The sequence below is a fragment of the Myotis yumanensis genome, unplaced genomic scaffold, assembly GCF_028538775.1.
Source record: "Myotis yumanensis isolate MYYU_CA2020_CCGP unplaced genomic scaffold, mMyoYum1.0.hap1 SCAF_24, whole genome shotgun sequence".
Classification (NCBI taxonomy): domain Eukaryota; kingdom Metazoa; phylum Chordata; class Mammalia; order Chiroptera; family Vespertilionidae; genus Myotis; species Myotis yumanensis.
In genome coordinates this window covers 3677099-3694777 of record NW_027223775.1, presented here as the reverse complement: position 1 = coordinate 3694777, position 17679 = coordinate 3677099, and the positions used below count along the sequence as shown (strand labels likewise).

General features: G+C 45.5%; 1 protein-coding gene across 11 annotated transcripts in view; it reads right to left on the bottom strand.

The window, feature by feature from the left end:
* Positions 1-17679, bottom strand: part of LOC139000639 (eukaryotic translation initiation factor 2 subunit 3-like) — a 109090-nt gene that overhangs the window by 18314 nt on the left and 73097 nt on the right. For 4 of the 11 annotated variants that reach the window (XR_011469654.1, XR_011469653.1, XM_070402781.1 and 1 more), the window contains one exon: positions 12746-12840. The exons of 6 other annotated variants lie outside the window; for them this stretch is intronic. Coding sequence is in view for 2 of the 5 variants with exons in the window: in XM_070402781.1 (XP_070258882.1) it covers positions 12746-12840 (95 nt within the window). In the remaining 3 variants the exon portion in view is untranslated. Of the gene's footprint in view, positions 1-11586; positions 11668-12745; positions 12841-17679 lie in introns of those variants that run through there. One more of the 11 variants, XR_011469655.1, reaches the window with a different exon arrangement.

Sequence of the window (17679 nt, the reverse complement as noted above, 5' to 3'; positions counted from 1 at the left end):
GAAGCTAAACAAAGCCCAGATAACCTGCTTTCAGCAGCCAAGGCCTCAAGCTGGAGCCGGCCTCAGAGCTAAAGCCAGCTCTCAGCTCCAGTGACAGCCATAGAAGGTAAATAAATCGCAGAATAAAAGAAAAGAAAAAAGAAAAAAAGGAGAGGTTGGGAGCTTCAGTCACCCGCCAGGCTGGGAACGGCCCTCAGCCTCTCATCCAGACTGCCCAGGCACCCTAGTGGGGACCCCCATCCTAAAGGGGGTGGGGGCAGCCTAAAAACAGCCATCAGCCCCTCATCCAGGCTGGCCAGGCACCCCAGTGGGGACCCCCACCCTAAAGGGGGCATGGGCAGCCTGAAAACAGCCCTCAGCCCCTCACCCAGACTGGCCAGGCACCCCAGTGGGGACCGCCCCCAGAAGCCTAAGCAGCCGGTCTTGCCTTGCGGCCTGGGAACTGCCCATCAGAGGGTCTGTGCTGCAAGGCAAGGCCTGCAGACGGTCTTGCCTTGAGCCCTGGGAACCGCAAATCAGCAGGTCCGGGCTGCAAGGCAAGGCCTCCCCCAGCAGCAGGTCTTGCCTTGAGGCCCAGGCACCGCCCATCAGTGGGTCCAGGCAATGCCCACCCCCAGGAGCAGGACTTGCCTTGAGGCCCGGGAACCACCCATCAGCAGGTCCTGGCTGCAAGGCAAAGCCCGCCCCCAGCAGTGGGTCTTGCCTTGGGGCCTGGATCTGCTCATCAGTGGGTCCAGGCTGCAAGGCAAGGCCCACCCCCAGAAGCCCCTGCAGCGAGTCTTGCCTTGTGGCCGGGATCTGCTCATGAGTGGGTCCAGGCTGCAAGGCAAGGCCTTCCCCCAGAAGCCCCAGCTACTTTAAAAATAGAAGGATCTCCTTTTGAACCAATCTGTTTAGATTCATGATTAGTAAAACAGTATGGAATTAATAAAATACAGCGATAGGAATTAGGAAGTGTGACATTGATGGTTCTGGGCATGTGAAGGGTGAGGGACAGAAGGGTACACACAGTCTTCCCTTCAGTTCCGCTAGAGAGATGAGCTCTGAGGGCCGGAGCTGCTCCATGCCCAGAGGAGGTGGGTGTGGTCAGTGGCTCTGTTACAAAACTTCTGGCCAAGCAGAGACCTTACCCGACCCACAGGAACCTTTTTACTCCAGAAAACAGAAACAGCCAGTTCCCAATGTGCATGGGAAAACCAGTGTACCCTCCTGTGCACGGTGTTCTGATGGAGTGATGGGGGAGGTGGGCGAGGGGAGCAGTGCAGAGTTGTGAGGCAGCCGGAGTGGGAGTGGAAATGCCATGAAATGTCCACAGTCCTGGCTGTGCCGACGGCCTGGGCAGCTCTTCCAGGCACTGGCTGAGGCATTAGGGCTAATTCTCTCAGAAAGAAAATATTCCATAGGTGAAAGATTTACAGGCTCTATGTTAGTTTGGGGCAAATCTCTCAGCATTCCTGCTGCCAAGCCCTCAAAGGAATGAGGCAGAGGGACCCCTCACCCCGAAGACCCCTTCGTGGACATTTTAGCATCTATGTGATTTTTAATCCCTTCAGGGAGACTTTCTATCCTGCAGTCCCATCCCACCCACTGTTGCTGTTTGTGTGCCAGCTGGGTCAAACATCAAGAGGAAAGGGGGTTAATATTCACTGAAAGACTACTGATCCTACCGAGAAACCAACCTATTCACTGTACTGTTGTAAATATCATACCCTCTATATCCTGTATATTGGCTTCTTTTAAATAAATTGAAATGTCTTAGAAAAAAAATTTTAAAAAAAGGCAAGGCAGGGCAAGACCCAGAAGACCCAGAAGCCGCCTGATATGGTAGTAACTCTATCAGTAAGCAATCTGAAAGTCAGTGGCATAGATAAATGCACCAATTAAAGGACAGATTATGAGGGTGAATCAAAAACAAAACCCACTTTAAATATAAAGACACATATAGATTAAAAGTAAATGAATTAAACTGCAGCCTGTTTTGCTCAGTGGATAGAGCATTAGCCAGTGGACTGAAGGGTCCCAGGTTCGATTCCAGTCAAGGGCATGTACCTCAGTTGCTGGCTTGATCCCCAGTCCCTATCAAAGCATGTGCAGGAGGCAACCAATCAATGTGTCTCTCCCTTTCCCTTCACTCTCTAAAATTCAATGGAAAAATATCCTTGGGTGAAGATTAACAAAAACAAAGTAAATGGATGAAGTAACATTAAAGAGATTATAAGAAAAATATGTTCCAAATTCTTTTAGTTGTATAATGGTTATGTTTAAATTATTAACACCTAAGAAATTGGGTGAAGGGTATGTATAATATGCTGTAGTATTTTATAGTTTTTTCAAATTTATGATATTATTTCAAATTAAAATATTTAAAAATTTAAAAATAAAATATTAATTGAAATTATCTGCATTACATGAAAAATCTCCATAAATTATTGCTTCTAGCATAATTTATTAAATTCTGCTAAAATTTACAAGGGTTCAATTAAAAAATATCTTAATTCTAAATGATATAATAGAAAATATATAATAGTGCAGTTATAAGCACTTACCTGAAAATACAAATTTAAAGAAGTGAATTTAAAGAAGGGATTAGCCAAAGAAAATATATGCACAACCCATGGACAACAATATGGTGATGGCCAGAGAGAACTGGGGGGCAAGAGCTGGGTAAAGGGTGCAAAAGGGGGGAAATAGGGACATCCTATATAATAATAATGAAAAGCTAATATGCACATTGACTGAATGGCAGAATGACCATTTGCTATGATGCACACTGATCACCAGGGGGCAGATGTTCAATGCAGGAGCTGCCCCCTGGTGGTCAGTGCGCTTCCATATGGGGAGTGCCACTCAGCCAGAAGCTGGCTCATGGCTGGCCAGCACAGTGGTGGTGCCAGGAGCCTCTCCCACCTTTGTGGCAGCACTAAGAATGTCCAACTAATGGTTTAGACCTGACCCTTGGGGGCCTAAGCCTTTAGTCGGACATCCCCAAGGGTTCCCTGGCTGCTAGAAGGATTTCTGACTGCAAGCTTAGGCCTGATCCCCTGGGAAGTGGGCCTAAGTCGACAGGTGAACATCCCCAATGGGTCCTAGACTGTGACTGGGCACAGGCTGGGCTGAGGGACCACCCGTACCTCCAAGTGCACAAATTTTTGTGCACCAGGCCTCTAGTCCTATCTAATAATAGAGAAACATGGTAATTAACCATAACTTCGCTACCCTTACCATTGGCTAATCATGGCGATATGCAAATTAACTGCCAACCAAGATGGCGGCCGGCAACCAGGCCCCTGAAACAAACAGGAGACTTGCTTGCTCCAGTGACAGATAAAGCCAATGTTCCCCACCTGCCGCTGCCGGCCTCTGAGCTGCTCTCTAAGAAACACTGTTGCAAATACAGAAGGTAAACAATCCCCAGAAACCTGCTTTCAGTCAACCGGGATCTCAGATGGAGTCGCAACAAAGTTTCAAATACAGAAGGTAAACAAAGCCCAGAAACCTGCTTTCAGCAGCCGAGGTCTCAGAGCTGGAGCCGAGCCTCAGAGTTAAAGCCAGCTATCAGCTCCAGTGACAGGCATAGAAGGTAAATAAATCCCAGAATTTAAAAAAAAAGTAAAAAAGAAGAGGTTGAGAGCTTTAGTCACCCGCCAGTCTGAAAACGGCCCTCAGGCCCTCACCCAGACTGGCCAGGCACCCCAGTGGGGACCCCCACCCTGAAGTGGGTGTGACCAGCTGTAAACAGCCATCATCCCCTCATCCAGGCAGGCCAGGAACCCAAGCGGGACCCCCACCCTGATCCAGACCCTTCAGGGCAAACCAGCCGGCCCCCACCCGTGCAACCAGGCCTCTATCCTATATAGTAAAAGGGTAATATGCCTGCCAAACCGGGGATCAGCGGAGCAGCGAGGTCTCCTGGCACCAGGATAAGCGGAGCCACAAGGCCTCCCGAACCCGGGATCAGCAGAGCAGCGAGGCCTCCTGGCACCGGGATCAGCAGAGCAGCCAGGCCTCCTGGCACTGTGATCAGCGGAGGCACAAGGCCTCTCGAACCCGGGATCAGCGGAGCTGCGAGGCCTCCCAGCACCAGGATCAGCGGAGCTTCGAGGCCTCCTGGCACCAGCATCAGCGTGACAGGGGGAAGCGCCAAAACCCCCTGATTGCCCTGGGGCTCTGTGTGTGACCTATCTGGGGAGGGGCCAGCCGGGAGGAGGGGCACTAGCGTTTGGTCGGCCAGCCCCACCCCCTGATTGAACTCCTGGTCGAGAGGACAATTTGCATATTAGCCTTTTATTATCCCTATTCGCCCTGCTCTGTTCCTGACAGGGGAAGATGCCCCAACCCCCTGATCGGCCCTGCTCTGTGCCTGATTGTGGGGAGCTCCCCAACCCCCTAATCGGCCCTGCTCTGTGTGTGACAGGTTGCGGTGCCCCAACCCCCCAATGGGCCTGCTCTGTGTGTGACGGGGTGGAGCCACAACCTCCCCATCAGCCCTGCCCTGAGTGTGACAGGGGGGAGTGCCCCAACCCCCTGATCTGCCCTGTTCTGTGGGTGACAGGGGCAGCGCCCCAACCCCCTGATCTTCCCTGCTCTGTGCTTGACAGGGGGTGGCGCCGCAACCTCCCCATCGACCCTGCCTTGAGTGTGACAGGGGCCGGTGCCCCAACCCCCCCAATTGGCCTTACCATGGGAGTGACTTAGGGTTGCATGGCAACCTCCTGATCCGCCCTGCTTTGTGCGTGACAGGGGGTGACGCAGCAACCTCCCCATCAACCCTGCCGTGAGTGTGACAGGGAGCGGCGCCTCAACCCCCCATTCGGCCCTACCATGGGCATAACTGAGGGTTGCATGGCAACCTCCTGATCCACCCTGCTCTGTGCATGACAGGTGGGAGCTTCCCAACCCCCTGATCTGCTCTGCTCTGTGTGTGACAGGATATGGAGCCCCAACCTCCCTGATCGGCCCTGCTCTGTGCATGACAGGGGATGCGCCGCAACCTCCCCATCGATCATGTCTTGAGTGTGACAGGGGGCAGCGCCTCAACCCCCCAATCGGCCCTACCCTGAGCATGACTGGGGGTGGCCAACCAAATGACCGGTCGCTATGATGCACACTGACCACCAGGGTGCAGATACTCAATGCAAGAGCTGCCCCCTGGTGATCTATGCGTTCTCACAGCCAACTTCTCACAGCCAGCTAACCTCCTGCGGTCCCTCCCCTCAGCTGGTCAATCTCCCATGGTCCCTTCCCCTGTCCGGCCAGTCCTGATCAGGACTGTGTGAGACAGCCCCAATCAAACCCAATAACTGGCCAGGCTAAGGGACCCCACCCATGCACAAATTCGTGCACCAGGACTCTAGTGTGGAATATAATGAACAATATAGGTCCAGAGGCTTCAATGCATAGAAGAGACTGACAGATTTCAGAGGGGAAGTAGGTGAGTAAATGGGAGTACATTAGTCAAAGCACTTGTAATTCATGCACTGATGGGGTCCGGCTTTCTGGCCCCGTGGTGGAAAGGACCTATCTGGGGAGGGGCCAGCCGGGAGGAGGGGCACTAGCATTTGGTCGGCCAGCCCCACCCCCTGGTTGAACTCCTGGTTTGAGGGGACAATTTGCATATTAGCCTTCTATTATATAGAACTAGAGGCCCGGTGCACAAAATTTTGTGCACTTGGGGAGGTGGAGGGGGGATCCCTCAGCCCAGCCTGTGCCCTTTCGCAGTCTGCGACCTCTCGGGAGATAACGACCTGCTGGCGTAGGCCTGCTACTGGGTGGCAGAGGGCAGGCCCAATCCCTAGGTGCAGTCCCTGGTTGGGCCCAGAGCAGGGCTGATTGGGGAGTTGGGGCGCCGCGCCCTGTCATGCACAGAGCAGGGCAGATCGGGAGGTTGTGATGCCACCCTCAGTCATGCTCAGGGTAGGGCCGATTTGGGGGCTGGGGCACCGCCCCGTCACACTCAAGGCAGGGTCGATGGAGAGGCTGCGGTGCCACCCCCTGTCACGCACAGAGCAGTGCCGATCACGGGGTTGGGGCGTGCCCCCTGTCACTCATGGAGCAGGGCCCATCAGGGGGGTTGGGGCTCCGTACCCTGTCATGCACAGAGCAGGGCCGATCAGGGGGTTGAGGAGCTCCCCCTGTCACTCACAGAGTAAAGCCGATAGGGGAGTTGGGGCACCGCCCCGTCACACTCAAGGCAGGGTCGATGGAGAGGTTGTGGTGCCACCCCCTGTCACGCACAGAGCAGTGCCGATCACGGGGTTGGGGCGTACCCCTGTCACACACAGAGCAGGGCCCGTGGGGGGCAGTTGGGGCGCCACCCTCTATCACCCACAGAGCAGGGCTGATCAAGGGGTTGGGGCACCACCACTGTCACACTCAGGGCAGGGCCGATGGGGAGGTTATGGCTCTACCTCATCACACACAGAGCAGGGACCATGAGGGGGAAGGGGTTGGGGCGCTGCACCCTGTCACACACAGAACCGCAGGGTAATCAGGGGGTTGGGGAGCTCCCCCCTATCAGGCACAGAGCAAGGCTAATCAGGGGGTTGGGGCGCCTTCCCCTGTCACGAACAGAGCAGGGTGGATAGGAAGGTTGTGGCCCCACCCTGTCACACACAGAGCCGCAGTGTGATCAGGGGGTTTGGGCGCTGCCCCCTGTCACGCTGATCCCAGTGCCGGGAGGCCTATTACCCTTTTACTATATAGGATAGAGGCCTGGCGCATGGGTGGGGGCCAGCTGGTTTGCCTTGAAGGGTGTCCTGGATCAGGGTGGGGGTCCCCACTGGGGTGCCTGGCCAGCCTGGATGAGGGGATGATGGCTGTTTGCAGCTGGTCACACCCTTTTCAGGGTGAGGGTCCCCACTGGGGTGCCTGGCCAGTCTGGGTGAGGGGCTGAGGGCCGTTTTCAGGCTGGCAGGTGACCTAAGCTCCCAACAGCTCCTTTTTTTTTTTTATTTTTTTTATTCTGGGCCAGCTTTAGCTCTGAGGCTTGGCTCCAGCTCTGAGGCCTCGGCTGCTGAAAGAAGGTATCTGGTTTGTTTGGGTTCTATAATCGAAACACTGTTTAAACTCCAGTTCTGAGATCCCGGCTGCCTGAGAGCAGGTTTCTGGGGTTTTGTTTAGCTTCTATATTTGTAACAATGTTTCAAACTGCAAGCTCAGAGGCTGGCAAGGCAGGCTGGGAACGTTAGCTTTCTCCGTCACTGAAGCAAACAAGTCTAATGTTTGCTTCAAGCTGCCTGGCTGCCGGCCGCCATGTTGGCCGGCAGTTAATTTTCATATTGCCCTGATTAGCCAATGGGAAGGGTAGTGGTGTGACACCAATTTGCATGTTTCTCTTTTATTAGTGTAGATTTGCATAGTCTATGGATGCAGACAATGATGGTGAAGGCCTTATCTCAAAAAACAAGAAAAAATGGTAGTCAATCATCTAACTCTACAACTCAAAGAATTAGAAAGAGAGCAACAAGAAAACCCCAGAGTGAGCAGAAGGAAGGAGATAATAAAGATTAGAGCAGAAATCAATGAAATAGAGACCAAAAAAACAATACAGAAAATCAATGAAACCAAGAGCTGGTTCTTTGAAAGGATAAACAAGATTGACAAACCCCTAGCCAGGCTCACCAAGAAGCAAAGAGAGAGGTCCCAAATAAACCAAATCAGAAATGATAGAGGCGAAATAACAACAGACCCCACAGAAATACAAATGATTGTTAAACAATACTACGAGCAACTCTACTCCAACAAACTGGACAACCTAGAGGAAATGGACAAATTCCTAGAAAAATACAACATTCCAAAACTCAATCAGGAAGAATCTAAAAACCTCAATAGGCCAATAACTATGGAAGAAATTGAAGCAGTCATCAGAAAGCTTCCAGCAAACAAAAGCCCAGGGCCAGACGGCTTCACAGGGGAGTTCTACCAAACATTCAAGGAAGAACTAAAACCTACCCTCCTCAGACTACTACAAAAAATTCAAGAGGAAGGAACGCTTCCAAGCTCATTCTATGAAGCCAGCATCACCCTAATACCAAAACCAGGTAAAGACATCACAATGAAAGAGAATTACAGGCCAATATCCCTCATGAACATAGATGCCAAAATCCTCAACAAAATCTTAGCAAATCGGATCCAGCAGTACATCAGAAGGATCATACACCATGACCAAGTAGGATTCATCCCAGAGATGCAAGGATGGTACAACATCCGTAAATCAATAAATGTGATACATCACATAAACAAATTGAAAGAAAAAAACCACATGGTCATATCAATTGATGCAGAAAAAGCATTCGACAAAATCCAACACCCATTTTTGATAAAAACTCTCAGAAAGGTGGGAATAGAAGGATCATACCTCAACATAATAAAAGCCATATATGACAGGCCCACAGCCAACATCATACTCAATGGACAAAAACTAACACCATTTCCCCTAAGAACAGGAACAAGACAGGGATGCCCACTCTCACCACTCCTGTTCAACATAGTACTGGAAGTATTAGCCATTGCAATTAGGCAAGAAGAAGGAATAAAAGGCATCCAAATTGGAAAAGAGGAAGTAAAACTGTCCTTATTTGCAGATGACATGATATTATACATACAAAACCCTAGAGACTCCATCAAAAAGCTACTAGACTTAATACATGAATTTGGCAATGTAGCAGGATACAAAATTAACCCCAAGAAATCTGAGGCATTTCTATACACCAACAGTGAACTTTCAGAAAGGGAGATCAGAAAAACAATCCCATTTACCATCGCACCAAAAAAATTAAGATACCTAGGAATAAACTTAACTAAAGAGGTTAAAGACCTCTACTCAGAAAACTACAGGACGTTGAAAAAAGAGATAGAGGAAGACATAAACAGATGGAAGAACATACCATGTTCTTGGATTGGTAGAATCAACATCATTAAAATGTCCATACTACCCAAAGCAATCTATACATTCAACGCACTTCCCATTAAAATACCAATGGCCTTCTTCAAAGATCTAGAACGAACTCTCCAAAAATTCATCTGGAATAAAAAAAGACCCCGAATAGCTGCAACGATCCTGAGAAAGAACAAAGTAGGTGGGATCTCAATGCCAGATATCAAGCTGTATTACAAAGCCACTGTTCTCAAAACTGCCTGGTACTGGCACAAGAACAGACATATAGATCAGTGGAATAGAATAGAGAGTCCAGAAATTAGCCCGAACCAATATGCTCAATTAATTTTTGACAAAGGAGGCATGAACATACAATGGAGCCAAGATAGTCTCTTCAATAAATGGTGTTGGGAAAATTGGACAGACATATGCAAGAAAATGAAACTAGACCACAAACTTACACCATACACAAGAATAAACTCAAAATGGATAAAGGACTTAAATGTACGACAGGAAACCATAAAAATTCTAGAAGAATACAAAGGCAACAAAATCTCAGACATATGCCAAAACAATTTCTTCACTGATACAGCTCCTAGGGCAGTTGAAACTAAAGAGAAACTGAACAAATGGGACTACATCAAAATAAAAAGCTTCTGCACAGCAAAAGAAACCATCAACAAAACAACAAGAAAACCCACCTCGTGGGAAAACATATTTGCCAACGTCATATCTGATAAGGGCTTAATCTCCAAAATTTATAGGGAACTCATACAACTTAACAAAAAGAAGATAAACAATCCAATCAAAAAATGGGCAAAGGATCTAAATAGACACCTTTCAAAAGAGGACATTCAGAAAGCCAAGAGACATATGAAAACATGCTCAAAGTCACTAATCATCCGAGAGATGCAAATCAAAACAACAATGAGGTACCATCTCACACCTGTCAGAATGGCCATCATCAACAAATCAACAAACGACAAGTGCTGGAGAGGATGTGGAGAAAAAGGAACACTTGTGCACTGCTGGTGGGAATGCAGACTGGTGCAGCCACTATGGAAGGCAGTATGGAGGTTCCTCAAAAAATTGGAAATGGAACTCCCATTTGACCCTGTGATCCCACTACTAGGAATATATCCCAAGAAACCAGAAACACCAATCAGAAAGGATATATGCACCCAGATGTTCATAGCAGCACAATTCACCATAGCTAAGATCTGGAAACAGCCTAAGTGCCCATCAGTAGATGAATGGATTAGAAAACTGTGGTACATCTACACGATGGAATACTATGCTGCTGTTAAAAAGAAGGAACTCCTACCATTTGCAACATCATGGATGGAACTGGAGAGCATTATGCTAAGTGAAACAAGCCAGTCAATGAAGGAAAAATACCACATGATCTCACTCATTCATGGATAATAAAGACCATTACAAACTTTTGAACAATAATAGATACAGAGGCAGAGCTGCCTCAAACTGATTGTCAAACTGCAGTGGGAAGGCCAGAGAGAGTTGGGGGGCAGGAGGGAGGGGAGTAAGAGATCAACCGAAGGACTTGTATGCATGCATATAAGCATAACTAATGGACATAAGACACTGGGGGGTAAGGGAGGGTAGTGGTTTGTCAAGGGCGGGGGGGGGGGGGGGGGAAGGATACTTATGTAATACCCTTTGTAATACTTTAAGAGGAAAATAAAAAAAATAAAAAATAAAAAAAAAAAATAAAAAATTTAAAAAAAAAAAAAAAAAAAAAAAAAAAAAAAAAGAAATATGATAACAGGTTTTTATGACATTTGAGATAATAAAATGACATTTGAAATAAAAAAAAAAAAAAAAAAAAAAAAAAAAAAAAAATAATCTTCTAATTTTTCAGTTTTTACCTTTACTACAATATATTTTCTTGGTGAAACTGTATCTAAATGTTGAGTATTTTGAATCCAAAAAAAAAAAAAAAAAAAAAAAAAAAAAAAAAAAAAAAAAAAAAAAAAAATGATGGTGAAGGCCTGGGTTGGGTCAGGTGCTGCCTGGGGGCAAAATGTGGAAAAATGGGGAACATTTCTAATACTGTCAACAATAAAAAGAAATAATAATCAATTGTTAAAAACAGGAGATGTAACTCAAAATGCACAAGGAGGATGTGAGGGTGATCTGGCTGCGACATCTGTCACCCATTGATCGCCAGGGTTGATTCGGCTGATCTGGCTGGCTAGGTGGGTGTCCCCCTCCTCCCTCACCAATCCATGTGCATCCCCCCCGAAGCTGCGCGCTTGGTCGAAGAGGACGACCTTCTCCACAGAGGAGAGGACCAGTCTTCGGTCAAGGGTATATGAGTAGCTGCGCTACCCTGCTAGAACCTCCAAACAAGCTCTCAAAACGCACAAGGAAACCTCAATGATATTTACAACTGATTAGTCAATAGGAACTGGGTGCCTCACAAAATAAGATAACATTTCAGCCCTAGCCGAAATTTCTCTCTCTCCATCTCTCCCTTCCTCTCTTTCTAAAACAAAACAATAAAAACACATTAAAAAAAAAAAAAGAATCCAGTTAAATCATAAAACTTCGTTACTGCTGAACTTACCTTATACATAAAACCAAGATATAGCCCTAACTGTTTTGGCTCAGTGGATAGAGCGTCAGCCTGCGGACTGAAGGGTCCCAGGTTCGATTCTGGACAAGGGCATGTACCTTGGTTGCGGGCACACCCCCAGTAGGAGGTGTGCAGGAGGTGGCTGATTGATGTTTCTCTCTCATCGATGTTTCTCTCTATCCCTCTCCCTTCATCTCTGTAAAAAATCAATAAAATATATATATTTTTAAAAAGATATAGGTCTTTATTATATAAAAGCATTTCTTAAACAAACTTATAAAGTTACTTAAAACTCTAAAATTAACAACTTAATTATGTATATGTATTGGCCCATCACACTTCTCCATAGTGAGTTAAAATATCTAGAGAGATATCATCTTAGATAATCCATTTAAAACAGTGGTTATCAACCTTCCTAATGCCAGGACCCTTTAATACAGTTCCTCATGTTGTGCTGACCCCCAACCACAAAATTATTTTCGTTGCTACTTCATAACTGTAATTTTACTACTGTTATGAATCGTAATGTAAATATCTGATATGCAGGATGTATTTTTATTGTTACAAACTGAACATAATTAAAGCATAGTGATTAATCACAAAAACAATATGTAATTATATATGTGTTTTCCGATGGTCTTAGATGACCCCTTTGAAAGGGTTGTTCGACCCCAGAGGGGTCACGACCCACAGGTTGAGAACCAATGATTTAAAACAAAAAGTAACATGATTAGACAACAATAAAAGCTTATGGTTGAAAGTAAGTTTCATAACAATAAGACCTCCTGGAGCAGCATACTGAAGATGGTGTTCTGCAAAAAGTGATACAATTTTGGAAAAGATTTATTTATTTTATAAGGTTTCCTTCACTATCTTTGGAAACAATACCAGGTCTGACTTCTACCTCCTGGCCCACCTGAAAAATATGAGTAAGTAATTAAAATACTTGGAACAATACAATTACCATTTACCGGTAAACAGTCCTAATTGGTTGATTGTTAAACTTAAAAAGACACTCCTATTTGGACCAGTAATTTTAAGCATTGCTTTAAAATGAATAAAAATTAGAAGTCAGTATAAAGTAACACTCAATTATTAAGCAATCACCAGTTAGAAATTATAGACTTAAATACTTAAAATATAAAATAGTAACCAAAAGTGTGTATGTATGTATGTGTGTGTGTGTGTGTGTGTGTGTGTGTGTGTGTGTTAATTTTTTATCTTATTTTACCATCTTTTTGTTCTGGTTAAGAAGAATTTAAAAATTGGTTTACCTTTAATACTCCTTTTAAAATACTACCACCAGCCACACAGCCTTTAAGGTCATCAACCTCACAGCCAGGTTTGTTGACATCAAGAGACCTAGTAACTAGGAAGGGAATAAAGAATGAAGGGAAAAAAACCATGAAGCTCACCCTATTATTTTAATTAGGGGAAATATTTCTTTAAAATACATTTTCTAGGGGAGAAACCAAGATGGCGGCATAGGTAAACACGGGAGTTTGCTGCCTCGAACAACCACTTCAAAAATACAACTAAAAGACAGAACGGACATCATCCAGAACCACAGGAAAGCTGGCTGAGTGGATGTTCTACAACTAGGAGGAAAGAGAAAAGCATACCGAGGCTCAGAGGAGGCGCAGTGCTGAAGTAAAATACTAAGGTTCAGAGTGCATGTGGAGCGGGCTGGAGGCTGAGGGCGCGGTTGTTTTCAATCGGGAGGGAGTCTCAGGCTCTGAGCTCCAGTTCCGGGCGAGTCTCTAAGGACCCAGACTCATACGGGAGAAGCGGGACTGTCTGGCATCGCTCAGAACCCTAGGGCAGCTTTCTCTCCGTGGGGCTTGCAGCGACTACTGGGACACTGAGAAGCAGAGCCTCTGAGGGCAAGACTGAGAGCAGCCATAATTGCTAACCCCGCCCTGTTGATCCCGTGGGACCCGCCCCGCCCAAGCCCTGCAGGGGGGCTCTTGCTGGATAGCCTCAGGCAAAGGCTAGATTAGCACCTCCCTAGAGATCCAGGAGCCAGGAAGCCCAGAGGTCAGAGTGGGACCATCCAGCTTTAAGCTCCGTGGAACCATAAAAGACACACTCAGGAGGCAGACTCAGTGAGCACCAAAGCCCCATCGAAGCAAGTCTAGCCCCAGAGGGGTGTCTCCAGCACAGAAGTTCTCCCACCACAGACACAGCTGATTCTCACAGCCAATTGACCTGGAGGTCAATTCCTCACAGTGATAACTACAATAATCAAGGCTTAACCACAACAAGACTGTGCACAAAGCCCACAAGGGGGTGCACCAAGAGTGTCTACCTTAGGTAACTGGGACACTTAGCACAGAAAGGCACTCTATCGACACAGCGAAGCATAAAAAAATGCCGAGACAAAGAAACAGGACACAAACGACAGAATTGGAGGAAAGCAAACTGTTGGATATAGAGTTCAAAACCACACTTTTAAGGTCTTTAAAGAACTGTTTAGAAGCCCTCGAAAAGACTGGTAAGACCGCCGATAAATGTAGTGAGATCCTCAAGAAATCTAATGAGACCCTCGATGTTGTGATAAAGGACCAACTAGAAATTAAGCATACACTGACTGAAATAAAGAATATTATACAGACTCCCAACAGCAGACCAGAGGGTCACAAGGATCAAGTCAAAGATTTGAAATACGAAGAAGCAAAAAACACCCAACCGGAAAAGCAAAATGAAAAAAGAATCCGAAAATATGAAGATAGTGTAAGGAGCCTCTGGGACAGCTTCAAGCGTACCAACATCTGAATTATAGGGGTGCCAGAAGATGAGAGAGAGCAAGATATTGAAAACCTATTTGAAGAAATAATGACAGAAAACTTCCCCTACCTGGTGAAAGGAATAGACTTCCAAGTCCAGGAAGCGCAGAGAACCCCAAACAAAAGGAATCCAAAGAGGACCACACCAAGACACATCATAATTAAAATGCCAAGAGCAAAAGACAAAGAGAGAATCCTAAAAGCAGCAAGAGAAAGACAGTCAGTTACCTACAAGGGAGTACCCATACGACTGTCAGCTGATTTCTCAACAGAAACTTTGCAGGCCAGAAGGGAGTGGCAAGAAATATTCAAAGTGATGAATACCAAGAACCTACAACCAAGACCACTTTATCCAGCAAAGCTATCATTCAGAAGTGAAGGCCAGATAAAGAGCTTCACAGATAAGAAAAAGCTAAAGGAGTTCATCACCACCAAACCAGTATTATACGAAATGCTGAAAAGTATCCTTTAAGAAGAGGAGGAGGAAGAAAAAGATAGAAATTATGAACAACAAATACACATCTATCAACAAGTGAATCTAAAAATCAAGTGAATAAATAATCTGATGAACTGGTGATTGTAATAGAATCAGGGACATAGAAAGGGAATGGACTGACTATTCTTGGGGGGGGGAGAAAGGGGTGTGGGGGTGAGTGAAGAGATTAGACAACAATCGTGCACCTATGGATGAGGACAGTGGGTGGGGAGTGAGGGGAGAGGGTGGGGTTGGAACTGGGTGGAGGGGAGTTATGGTGGGAAAAAAGAGTAACTAATGTAATAATCTGAACAATAAAGATTTAATTAAAAAAATATATATGAGAAGTTACAAAAAAAATAAAATAAAATAAAATAAAATACATTTTCTACAGGAATAGCCACTTAAGGTCTGTACCTTAGAGTTGTTTTTTGGAAAATATTATTCCAATGTTTACAATAGTCTTCCTTATGGTGGAAAAATGAAAAATAAATTGCAAATATTTACCTAATACAGTAAGCTTACTAAACGGTAAGTGAAATGGTTAAAGCTTGCTTACACTGTGAAATACAATGCAACTATTATAAAGAACATAAACACTGTATTTATTTAATTAAGGAATGACTGTTCTAGGCCAAAATATTCCTGCTCTATTCAATGTTGAGCCCTATCTGTGGACTCAAATACCTCTGATGTGACAATTTGAGGACAGGGCCTTAAGAGGTAATTAAGTCCTAGCTAGTGTTGCTAAGCAATTAGACCATTAGTCTACCAGCAGTTCTCAACCTGTGGGTCATGAACAATGAAAATACATCCTTCATATCAGATATTTACATTACAATTCATAACAGTAGCAAAATTACAGTTATAAAGTAGCAACGAAAATAATTTTATGGTTGGGGGTCACCACAACATGAGGAACTGTATTAAAGGGTTGTGGCATTAGGAAGGTTAAGAACCACTGGAACACTGAAGGGTCACTAATTAGATTCTGGTGAAGGGCCCCTACTTGTAGGTTGCAGGTTCAACCCCAGTCCGTTGGGCATGTGCTGGAGGCACAATCAGTGTCTCTCACATATCTCTCTTTCTCTCTCCCCCTCCCTTCTTCTCTTACATTCTAAAAATCAATGGAGAAAATATCCTCAAATGAGGATTAAAACAAACAAACAAACAAATAAATGGTAATTAAGGTCAACTGAGGCTACTGGTGGGGCTTGACTCCATATGACTGGAATCCTTCTAAGAGGAAATTTGACATACCAAGAAATACCACAGGTACATACATGCAAAGAGGCAATATCATGTGAAGACAAAGCATCATTTGGCAAACTGCATACCAAAGTGAAGCCTCTGAAGAAACCAAATATGATAACACCCTGATCTTAAGTTCCCATAGCTGTGATGAAATACATTTCTGTTGTTTAAACCACCCAGTTTCTCAGGTTTGACACACAGCACCAGCAAATCGTGGCTTACTGAGAGCAACCCAACTTGTTCCAGTCCTAGGTTCACCAGTGCAAGGTGGTGCATGTGCCCACAAATGACTTGGCAAGGCACAGCTCATTATTATTGGTTCTTTTGTGATAACATACTACAATCTTCATATGCTTTTTCAAATTTTAAAATAGGAAACGATTTTATATAGAACACAGTGAAAAAAGGAGGTGTATATAGTATAAGGTAGACTATTGTATTTCCAAGGATTTGGCAGTGCAAGATTGGATGAGCAACAGAATCCTGAATAAAATACAAAAATTAACCTTTTTTGCTCTGTTTATAGTATACTGTGTGATCAAGATTAGAGTAATAAAATATCCTTTATGGAGAGATGTTTTAATCAGGAGCAGGACACCCTAGCAGAGAGGACCAGAAATGAGAAAGGTGTCCAGATAACATCTGGTTGTGGAAAACAGCAGTGTGGCAGTTGGCTAGGAAGAGATGGCTGAAAATGCAGGCAATCTCTTAAAGATCCAAGACAAATTTCATGTGCAGCCACTAACCAAAGGCTCTGGCAGAGGGAGGGCAGAGTTTACTAAAGCTGTGTGAGGAAAGTCCCAGGCTGCAGGCTATGGGGCTGGAGCTAGGAAGGCAGATACCACAGTTTCCTGTGCTGAGTCATTCCCTCATGCTGCAGAGGACATCTTTCTCAGGTAGACCTTTGCTTCAGGCAGTTTTTGCCAGGGAGGAAGGCAGTTACCCCACCCTATTGAAAAATACCTTTCCCCACTCTGTGGAGTTTCTGAGGCCCATTAAGAGACTGAAAATAATACTTATCCTCTAGGCTGAAGCAACTGACCCACTCGGTTGGAAAATCTATCCAGCAAAGTCCTCATTCAAAAAGAGTGAAATAAAGAGCTTACCAGACAATAAAAGACTAAAGAAGTTTATCACCAGCAAATCAGTACTACAGGACTGCTGTAATGAGGAGAGAGAGAGGGAGAGGGAGAGGGAGAGGGAGAGGGAGAGGGAGAGGGAGGGAGGGAGGGAGGGAGGGAGGGAGGGAGGGAGGGAGGGAGAAACGAACTAGGCACATAGAATTAAAATAGTAATAAGTACATACCAATAACAACTTTAATGGAAAAGGTTTAAGTGCTCCAATCAAAAGACGTACGGTAGCTAAATGGTTACAAAAACATTACTCAACTATATACTGTCTACAAGAGACCCAATTCAGAATAAAAGACACTAAGATGAAAAAAATTTTCAATGGAAATGGAAATGGAAAAAAAAGTTGCGGAAGCCATACTTATATCTGAAAAACTAGACTTCAAAATGAAGGCCATCACAAGAGACAATAAAAGTCACTACATAGCCCTAGCCGGTTTGGCTCACTGCATAGAGCATCGGCTTGGGGACTGAGTGGCCCAGGTTCAATTCCAGTCAAGGGCATGTGCCTTGGTTCCAGGCACATGCCCAGTAGGGAGTGTGCAGGAGGCAGCTGGTCGAT